Genomic DNA, 11,254 nt, shown 5'->3' with positions numbered 1-11,254 from the left:
AAATGTTCTATTGTTCAAAGAGGCTGAGAGAGGGCTACTTTTAACTTTTTTTTTTTAAAATGAATGCAGATCTACAAGTAGTAATAGTTAAGAAATGGTCTGGATGGTTATGTGTTTGGTGGTGAACAAGGTTATGGTGTAGTAGTTTATTGCAACATATACATGGGCTGTACAACCTGCTGAAGGCAGTGCCTGATTGTCACAGGCACAACTTCTTCAATAGAATTCAGAGTTATATTAGTGCTTTATAGACATAATTCTTCATCTTATTTCAGGGAAAGAATGTACCCAGGATGAAAGCACAGCTGCAGCTATCTTCGCTGTTCAAATGGATGACTATTTAGGAGGAAAGCCTGTGCAGAGTAGAGAAATTCAAGGATACGAGTCTACTGAGTTTGTGGGTTACTTCAAAGGAGGAATTAAATACAAGGTAAAGAGCCATCTAAAAAATACATTCTTAAAATATATGTAATATTGTCCCTCAAGTAAAAGAAAATCGTTTACTTCTGTTGCTGAAAGCTTAAAAATTATTTCTTAATGTTTAGTGGTTTTAGATCTGAACTACCTATCCTAAACTACAGGAGTCCCAGTACTTGCACAGAAAGCAGTAGCTTGTTTACCAGTGTCTCTTCTGATAATGGAAAACCTGTCCCAGTGATCAATCCCTTCCCTGCTCCCCTGCATCAAGCTATCCTGAGGTTTCATACTTGTGTCTACAGGCACTCACAGTAAGGACTCAGTGTTTGGGAGGCAGTAAATTTCACATAAACTATTTCTGTGTTGTAGACTGAATCACTTCATTCAAATGCAGAACCCAATGTGCTTAAGTGGTTAAAAACATGAGCAGAGTGGAAAAGACCAAAACCTCAGTTTAAAAAGGGTGCTTTTGCCATCCTACTCCATTTTTTTTCTTTGAGGTAGGTAAAAAACTCCCAAACTCCCAAATACTTTTCATGAAGATTTTGTTTCAGAAAGCTGTAGCATCAGCCTCTTTGTTGTGTCACTTCCAGAAGCAGAATCTTTGGAAGGAAATTTTTTGAGACATCTGTATTTGAGAATAAAGTAATGTATCCCCTGAGAATCTCCTTGTAGTAGGAGCTCTGGGAGCCATTGTTCAGTCAGCCTTTTTCCCATTATGGAGGTTTGTAACTTGTCACAGTCTACACAACCAATTTGAAGCTTTTAACTCTGTTTGCATAAGAGAGCTTGACAACGACCTCCTTATTCTTTTAAACTTTTTTTTTCTTTGCAATTTCAAGAGACACTTTCTACTCCAGCCCAAGGTCTGAGTCTCCTGGAGGAACGGAGAATGCTGCCTCAGAGGCAGACAGACAAGCCAGTTTACAGGAATAAGTTAGGCTTAAACTTGCACTTTATAGATTGTAAATCAATAGTTTGGTCTTGTCTCTCCCAGTGCTCTTTGCTAGGTTGCCTCCTAAGTTGCAAATACTCCTTTCAGAAAATTACAGAGCTGCTGTGGAATGACTCCTCTCTCTACGAGTGACCCATCACTAGAAACATCCAGACATCTGAATTTAAGGAAGTTGTGAGAACTTGTGCGAGAGCTACATATTCCTCTGCTTTCTCTCAGTCCTTATTTGATAACCAACTCATTTTTGTCCTAACAGTGTGATTCAGCATTGCCTTATCCTCTGGATGATGCAAGAAAGAGTGGTAAATCCTGTGCTTTCCCTTTCCCCATTCATCTGAAACCCCTTTGAAGCAGGGTGACATCTGCTCCCTCAGATAAAAGCTCACACCTGTGAGTTCAGCAGCAGCAGTGTTCCCCAAGTCTATCTGGTCTGTGGTCAACACTGTTGAATGTTATATTATTTTTGCTCACCTCTCACTGCATAAACTATTTTTTCCCTTGCTAGCTCTTCAGCTGTAGCAAAAAGGTAAATTTGCAGAAATCAAACTGAAATAAAACTTACTGCTTTGTTGTTCTGTTTTATTCAGGCAGGTGGTGTTGCCTCTGGATTTAATCATGTTGTTACTAATGATCTGAGTGCTCAGAGGCTTCTGCATATCAAGGGCCGGAGAGTTGTAAGAGCCACAGAAGTCCCTCTGGCTTGGACCAGCTTCAACAGAGGAGATTGCTTCATTATTGATCTTGGAACTGTAAGTCTTTCCTAGAGCAAATTGCACTGAAAAGAGATGCAGCATCCCTTCTAAGGTCTGAATCATCCCCGAAAATGCACAACTGATTTTATCACTCACCCAAACTGACAGAGTCTGCTTTAGAAAATCAGTTTGTGTCACAACACTTTGAAGGTTCAAAACTGCCCTAATTGTTTTCTGAAGTATGCACAGACTATCCTTCAGGAAACAGTTCTTTTTCCCACTCAAGGCATTGGGATTTTTTACTACTGATATTTGAACTTTAAGTTGTTCACAGGAAGTCCTGTCTGACACTGTCTACCAGCTGAATGGGATCAGTGCTAGGGTTCAGAGCAGAACAGATTGGACATTTCACTGAAGAGCATTTCTTCCTACTCATAAAACTTTTATTGTAACAATTCACCCTAAAGAGATAGCTGCAGAAGAAGTTGTCATAATGAACTTGTCATACAATGTGTTATAAAACTGCTTTAATATTTCAAGAGATCACTTGAGAAGCAATCCCACACTTCAAGGCTTTCTGCTGAAAGCAAGTAGAGACACTTAATGCAGAAGCATATGGGCAGATAAGATAATTTTGCTTGCTTCAGATGACCTACAGTACTGTTACCTTAGTAGCAAAAAGTCTTAAAATGAATTCTAAAAGTAGCAGCTGGGATATAGTCCACACTAGTTAGATGCTAGTTATCAGTTTGAAATTATTCCCGTGCCTGATATGCTAACACATAGAAAATTGAGAGCATATGAAAGAAAATATCTTATCTGCAAGGCAGCAACTGCAGCTGGTCTTTACTATAGTGCTTCACAAGGAAGTGGTCAGCTACTTCAGCAAGATTTCAGAGAAGAGTTTCCTGACCTGTTTAAAAGAGGAGCTATTCTGAACTCATGTTATGGGTTTGCATGTTTCTTCTGAAAAGCACCCCCTGATGTCATAATTGAAGATATTAGTGTCAAGTGGCTATATTGATTCTGTCTGTTAGAATTTTATCATGCTCAGCAGCCTTCAGATAGAGCAATAACCAGTGTTTTCCTATCATTATCCTATTCCTCTTATGGCACTGTGGTCTAATCACGTGAAACAGCCATAATTCGGCTGTATCCAAGCAGCTGTCTCTCAGTGTCACTTTGTATTTAGGATGCATAGAAGACTTAAATCATCTATCCTCTTTCGCAGTAAACCCATGGAAGATGGGAAAGTTGTAACTAAATATTAATAGAAAGTGCTGCCTTTGTAGCCAGGCTGTTACAGGGCTTGAGTTTTCTGGGTTGGGATTAACCTCCCATGGACACCCTGTGGACCTTGGGTGTTCTCCATGAATTTGACTTGTCCTGACCATTATTGTACCACAGTTACCCAATTGACCTAAAGTAATTACTCAGGTCACACTGCAGACATGGCAATGACACTGATGAAACACACCATGGGTATATAGTGGTGTTATGTGTATAGCCTGGGGTTCATCCCTTTTGATGAGATTTGTGGAGAGGAGAGCACAGTCACTAAGCAATTTAAATGAAATATGGCTTTAGAGTCTTGATTTCTAATACTGAACATACATTGTGAGCCTTTTCCTTTTTTAGTATAGCATCACTCTGGTTTCTGATTTCCTGTTTGACAAGATAGAGGTCACGCAGCAGTGCAACCCTGTGCCTTTGTAGGAAGAAAGATTAGATGTGAATATCTAAATCTCTTCTTTACCATGCTATGGGAAATGTCAGTCAAATCACATGACTAATAACAGTTCTTGGTCTTGCCATGTCAGTGGTATACAAGGAATGGGTTTTATTGAATGTATTAACAAGTTAAGAAAGAAAAAAATATTTCGGCATCCAGGCATTTTTAGTAATTTCATCATATGTTACTATTTAAAGCAGACCTTTCTTGTGGGACATGAAAAGGCAATGTGTGAAATACTTTAAAATTAAGATATGTAAGTCTAGTGAAGTGCCTATAAAGAAACAGGTGTAATAACACTGTCACAGTAGAAATCTTGAGCAAGTTTTATAAGAAGTATATTTCAAGCTGAAATAACCGTATTTCAGATTTAAATTTTTCATGACTAGAGGTCTATTGTAAATGAATGAGTCTTTACAGGAGCTCTTAATTGAATTTAGGGGTCCTTAAAAAAAAAAAAAAGAAAAAAAAGGATTTTGGCTTAAGTAGATTCCTTTACTTAATAATTGAAACAAAATGAATCTTAAATAGGGTTGCTCTTGAGTCTTGGAATTTATTGCAGGGCACTACTGAACCATTTTCTGAGAATAATGGACAGCAATTGCATAAAATAATGAGCTTATGTTGCTTTTAATATCAAATTATTGTAGCATGTCAAATAAGATGAATTTCCAAGCCTTACTTTCTCTAGCCTCATAGCTAACCAGAAAGATGGTCACCATGTCACTGCAAAACTGCTTGTGCAGTCCATTTCCTGTTATGTGTTATCAAGCCACTCATCTAATATAATAAAAAATCATTTCAGTTTTCCCACTGAGCCCAATTACAGCAGTATTTTAAACCTGTGGTTTGAACAGGTAAGGGAAAATTAACAAAGGTAATAATTATAAGGATTAAAATCATTAAAGTCACTAAGGATTCCCTCCTGGTGATAATGCCTTAAGTAAAAAGCATTTGTGTGCATTTCCAGCTAGGTTCACATATTTACAATTCAGGTTCTGATGGTTACCTCATACCAAGAAAGGTTACTAAACCACATTCACCGCACTTCAAATATCCTGCCTAGGTCTTATCTTGCCTCCTTTGAACTCTCTAGGCTGGAACAGAAAATAGCTGCAGATGGCAGAGAGGCCTTTGATATGAGGGGAGTAATTAGCTGTGGGTAATATACGAAGACCTTTTATTCAAACAATCTTCTGTAAGACCATGACATGAGCGCTGTGACCACCAAACTGATGTTCCAGTGCAGGAGGGTGCCTGCGGTGCTAGGACTTGATTTATTATTTCCCCCCCACCCCAAGGGTTTTCCATGACACCTACTTCATGCACCTTGGAATCTCCCTGTAGGGGACCTTTGGGACAGGGCAGGCAAGACAAGTGCAAGGCAGTTACTGAGAAGGCTTTGTAGAGGCCTGGAGTAAAGCACACCTTACCTTGTCAGGTGCTGCTTAGGATGTCCTGTCCTGGCATAGCTGTACTCAAGCCCTGCCAGAGGCATGATCTTCTGCGACACTTTCAATCCTGTCCTTTTGGCTGCAAGGTGCTGAGCTATTCCTGGTGTCTCACCTGAGAGACACTAGGGTGGGTTTGGCAGTTCTTGGTGGCCATAAACTGACTTTGCTGTATGCCATCCCCTTTACCTCCAGATGCAGCTCTCCCTGCATCATGCCATTGTCCAGCCACCTCCCCTTAGCCACATCCCTCTTTCTTCCTCCGTCACCAAGACAAATTCTCAAAACAGCAAAGAGCATGAGAAGGCACAGAAAATTATCATGGAAGGGAAAGAAAGAGACTAATCATTGTGCTATTAAGTGAATAACTTACACACTGTTTCCCAGGCTATTTTAGTACTATTCGGTTGCATGTGTTAATATAGCTTATGTATGCATATTTCTGATAAGATGTGCTAAAGACTTTAATCTGCATTTTCAGTTTTCTTAGAGATTGGTTTAAAGTGGGAAGGCAACTTACCAGTATTGTGAAGTTCACCCTGTGTACATTGGTGTACACTGGTGATGTACAAAATGTGAATGTTGAGAGCAAACAGCACAATGGTAATAATTTGGGTAGTCATCAAAATATGCAGCAAAAGTAATGGGAGGAGCAATACAATAAAACAACATGAAGTGATCAGCTGATTTTATTGAAAGCTTCTCATCTCAGTTTGGGAAGTTCTGCTCTGTGAAGGCTGTCTAAAGTTGTATCGTTAATGACCAGCAAAAATATTCTCTACACATTTGTTCAGATAGAGCTTTTTAAAATGTAAGACTTGTTTCTCTCTGGCTGACTTCCCTCTTGATGTGAGGCAGCAGCAGTGCTATGACCCAAGAGACTGCAGAGGGCAGGGAGAGGGCTGTGTACCACCAAACCTCCTAGAAGAAATTCGGAGACAGTTACTACAATGAGGGGGGCAGGGCGATGTGTGATAAGTACCAAGCAGTTCCAAGCTTGAGCCTGATTGAGGCTGGAAAGTTTTCTCAGTACGACCAGAGTTCTGCTTATGAAACATTACCCTTCCCAAAGGAAGAATGCAGACGGTGAGGGGATAACTACATCTCAAATTAAGTGAAGACTGAAAGTAAACTGCACTCAGATGTCCATCCTTCCCATTCCTATAGTGATGCTTATAAACTGATTTATTAACAGCTAAGAAGTTGCTGGCTGGAATTTCAAGAGCCTGCAGTGTGCTTAAAAACAACTTCTTGTGCCATCCAGCAATCAATGTATGTACTTCTCAAGGGCTCCATGAATCACAAGTGAAAATTATGATGTTAGAACTCAAAAAATGAGACTGAATAAAGCTGTTGTGATCACTTATCTGTCAGTATGCTCGTACTTGAACTCCTGACATAATAGGTATGTCAAAAGGAAAAAGACTGCTGTCTTACACAAAGATACTAGAAAAAAGTACATCAAGCAAAAAGGCTGGCTTTTTTGTGACATCTGCTTTTCATAAAAAAATGTTAACTTGCTATGGATTAAATTATGTTTACAAAAAGCAAATTAACTTCTGCTTTTTAATGGTGAAACACCAAGAGGACAGATACTTGTTTTATGATTATGACTATGGGGTATGATTCAGCATCACATTGCAACCTTAAGCACAGATGTAGTTTTGCTTGCTTCTGTAATGTCACTGCCTTCTTGCCTGCATTCTCTCTTGTAGGTGACTTTACTTCTTTTCCTTTAGAAAAAAACAGTTCATAATCAGCATATTAATAGCTTTAATAAAGTCATTGTTTGAATATAAACAGGATTGGAAGAACAGATTCTTGCATGTTGAAGTTCATAACTGTAAATTCTCTTTCTAGTTCCTTTCCCTGGCACTAACAGCTGACTAGTCATGTCCTTTTTCATTCACATGTTTCTCCTACAGCTAACCTCTTCCCTAGTTTCCCCCAGCTGAGAATTAAACTATTGCTCATGCTGTAGCAGGGAGTTGCCAAACAAGTAAGAGAACTTGAAGAACTAAACTGCTCTAGTTCTTTATTAACTTTATGGACTTATTAACAGCTTACAAATGTGGTTGTATCTATGCACAGTGTATCTTAATAAGCAAGCAACTATTTTTTCTGTAAATGTGTGAACCAAATATTTTTTAAAGCTCCCGTAGTGTAAACTCTACAATTCTGGAAATTGCTAGAGTCTCAAAGTCATCAGATGGAGAAAAATAAATATTAAGGCCTTCCCCCTTCTCCCCATTTCGGGTAGAGTATTCAGGATATGCAGTTTTCCTTCATACTCTATGGACTGGAAGGCTTCCCCTCACTCCTGCTTGTACGCAGAAGAGTGGCTCAAACAGAGACCATCAAGAAATTTTTTACAATGTGGCTGGTGAAACACTGGAACAGGTTGCCCAGAGAGGTGATAGAAGCCCCATCCCTGGAGACATTCAAGATCAGGCTGGACGGAGCTCTGAGCAACCTCATCTAGTTGAAGATGTCCCTGCTCATTGCAGGGAGGTTGGACTAAATGACCTTTAAAGGTCCCTTCCAACCCAAACTATTCTATGATTAAAGCTTCAGGTGGACAGGACATACATGTATGCACAAGGATTCAGTTAGGTTACTTTTCTTCTTGATGCTGTAGGAAATCCAGATGTTTTGCTGCTTGAGCTGCTGTTATTTAGAATGAATAGCCTCCTGGTACTCACCCTTTAATGCACTGTGGTAGCGCAGCAGCTATTCCCAGAACATACTAGCAAAACAGGTGTGAGAGGAAAAATGAGTGTAATAAGTGTATGACTGTGGTACATCTGACTTATTTTTATTCTGACAGTTTGTTCCAGTTGAATCAAATGGGAGACTCCAAGAATGATTACAAAGACACTATTGTAATTATACCAGGGCCTGGCTTGTGGTGGCCTCAGCAGCATCCTGGCTGAATGAATTCAGAGTTTGTTTTGGATTATCAAAACTCCACAACTTTCAATGGTTCACTGTATTACAGTTTCAACAAATGTAAAAGGCAGATTTGATGAATATGTGAAATTATTTTATTCTTTTCCCTGCCTGTACCAAGAATTCAACAGTCAAGACAGGAAAAAGCATAGAATAATTTAAGGAGAAAAATATCTCTAGAAGCCTATATTAACCTGGTTCAGTCTAAACGTTCTTCTTGATATTTGTCACTTCCTAAAAAACTGAATCACAGAATTGTTGTGTCAGTGAACTGGCAAAAAGTGCTTTATCCTTGTCACTTTTATTCAGTTTTACTCCTCAGTTATTTTCCCCACCATTTGGACATTGTTTTCTTGATGAAGCATTCTTTTGCTTAACAAACAGAATAAAAAAAACCAAACAAACAAAAACCAAAACAAAGCAACTCCACATTCTTGCTTTAGGGCTCTCTGTTTAGTCTCTGGAAACTTGGTGTTCAAATTACAAACACCAAGGTAATGTGCATTTGTTTTACAAATTCTTTTACTAAGAACTGAAGGCACTGGAAGCATTTCTGTTGTTTGAAGTTCATATAAAAACTTTTTTCCAAGTCTATTTGTATTTTATATTGGCATTTTTCTTTTAAATCTGTTTAATGTAAGAGACTAGACTTTAACAAAGAACAGTTTCAGCTAAAATGAACTCTTGCCTCATCAGAACATGAGGTTTGTTAATGACAATGAAGAGAATGAATGGATTCTCAACTGAGTGCATACCAATTATTTTGATATAAACACAGGCGCATGATAAGATACGTATAAAAGCTTTGCCAGTGTTCTTGCATGTTCAATCTGCCTCTAGGTTTGGTAGGTTTTTTTCTACTCAAGAAGTGGTACTTTAGGCTTACTCACGCGTGAGCTTTAGGAGTGCAGGCTTCTTTGGACACTTCTGCACCACAGCTCCTCTCTTCCTGACCCACCTTTCTTCACAAGCATTGTCAGCCATTCTTCTACCTACCCACTGTGAAACCACTACAGTGGCTTTCTGTGATGTGGTTATTTGCCCAGGCTCTGATCTGATCCTATCTAATAAACAGAAGCGGCTAAGACTAAGAGAAGAGAGGAATTAAAACAGTAAGAACTTTACAAACCTTCCTTTCTTGCTGTTAGCCCTTTTGTATGAGTTATGGGAGTGAAGAGAATGTGGTGTGGGGTTTCACGTGAGTGAGTGGGTTTAGCTGAAGGTCTTTTTTTGTGTTGAGCCCCTCTGTTTCATAGCCGTGCCTCTACCTAATGTTGTGGTTTAGAGGAACAGAAGACAACATCCTGACTGACATATATTAAGTCAACATAAGCTACGTCATATTGACATGATGCTATCCACATTATAGATTTAGCTGACTCAACTAAGAGTGGTAATTTTTGAAACTGAGGTGCAATTACATTCTGGGAGAAGGTTCTGGTGTAGATGCAGACAAAGGTAGCTAGGCTTAGGGTGCATTGGGGCCTACCAACAAAGAAGAGAGGCACACCAGCTTGTGATATTTGTCTTTGTCTTTCCTTAATGAAAGCTTGAATTTTAATTTTAAGATTAGTGAGAATTAATTCCTTAAACATTTCACTGTTTGTTTTGCAACAAACTTGCTTCAAATAGAGTTTTGAAACCTATTTAATTTGTTTAGCTTTCTAATATCTCTTCATATAAGAGAATGCAAATCAGCAGTTACAGTATGAGCCTGGAAATTAATAGGCACTTCAACAAGGATAAAGGATTAAAACACTTTTATGTTCAGGACATGTTTGTAACTAGAACAAAATCGTGAGTTCCTCACAGACTTAAGCTTCTTGGTTTTGCTTTCATAGTTCCTAAATCCATAGATTAATAGAAAAGACACCAGGACACAGTATATTTTAATTTGCCTCCAAACTGAGCAGGCTGCTGAGGTGGCTGTGTATTAGAAAGGAAAATTTGTTTTTATGTCTCTTCTGAAATAAGCAATTTTTTTGTTTATTTTTCCTTCTCTTGCTCTGTATGCTATTTGGGGCTTGAGCAGAAAGGCAGGAAGTGTCCTTTCACAATCCCTCTCCATACAGGAAAAAGTGCCAAGGTACTTTTACTTGGAGCTGCACAAGCCATATGTGTGTGGAAGCTAACTGTTGGGTCATTTTTAATGTGCTGTAGAAATCTCATGTGACTTGCTCAAGGTCACTCTGCGGGCCAGAAGCTATCAGGAGTAAAAGCAGTGAATCCTGCTGCTCTGTAACTACAAGACCACACCACGTGCCCCAAAATGTGCAGATGAGGTGAGATCTTGCTATGACCGCAATGGGCACAGCCCAGACGTAGTTTGCCTTCCTGACCTCCCTCAGGAATTCTAGGGTGGTCATGGTGATCATTCATAACAACATTTCTTCACCCTCAGCTGCTAATTGTCCCACTGTGATCCAACAAGTATATTGCTATCAAAAACCATTAATATCAGGTAGCAGAATAGCTCTCTTCCATAGCATCTCTCTCAAACTCTGTTAAAGAGATTAAAAAAAATAAATAAATACTGTTAGTACAAACTTCTGAAAATAAACTGGGCTTGGCACGGGAATTACTGGTGAATGAAGTTCCTTTTTTTTTTTTTTTTTTTTTTGAGGGGAGTGAACACTTGAAGTCTATTTTCATTTTAATGGAAACATTATTTTTTGTCAGCCCACCAATTCAAAAGAAGGTTAGCAAAACAAGCCTAAAAATAGTGAAGGTGTAGTACAGCTGAGAAATTGTGAAAGCACTGAGTGAGCTAAAGATAAATACTGTATTATGCCCTAGCTGAGCACTTTATATGTACATATGTTTAAAAATAAATATATTAATAATAAAATACAAGGCAAAAGCTCAGTGGCCTGTTGTACATGGATAGATAACTAGCTGACTGTATTTCAGATAAATTCAGATCTTAATATTAGCCTTGTTAAGAAGTGGCTTAAACTTTTAAAAATATTTTTTTTTGGCTTTAAATTGTTAAAAATCCAATCTGCCTAGAGCTTGAAATGGGTAATTTATATCAGGAAGACAAACTTGTAAGTATCCT

General features: G+C 38.7%; 1 protein-coding gene across 1 annotated transcript in view; it reads left to right on the top strand.

Moving 5' to 3' along the window:
• Nucleotides 1-275: 275 nt before the first annotated feature.
• LOC104523280 (adseverin) overlaps nucleotides 276-11,254 on the top strand; it is a gene marked incomplete at its 5' end in the record, with an annotated part of 14,189 nt that continues 3,210 nt past the window's right edge. Inside the window, 2 exon segments of the mRNA XM_010165814.1 lie at nucleotides 276-430; nucleotides 1,960-2,121. Coding sequence (XP_010164116.1) covers nucleotides 276-430; nucleotides 1,960-2,121 — 317 coding nt within the window.

The sequence above is a fragment of the Antrostomus carolinensis genome, unplaced genomic scaffold (assembly GCF_000700745.2).
Source record: "Antrostomus carolinensis isolate BGI_N321 unplaced genomic scaffold, ASM70074v2 scaffold6794, whole genome shotgun sequence".
Taxonomy (NCBI): Eukaryota; Metazoa; Chordata; class Aves; order Caprimulgiformes; family Caprimulgidae; genus Antrostomus; species Antrostomus carolinensis.
The sequence above is the reverse complement of the archived record's forward strand: the minus strand, read 5'-3'. Positions and strand labels throughout refer to the sequence as shown.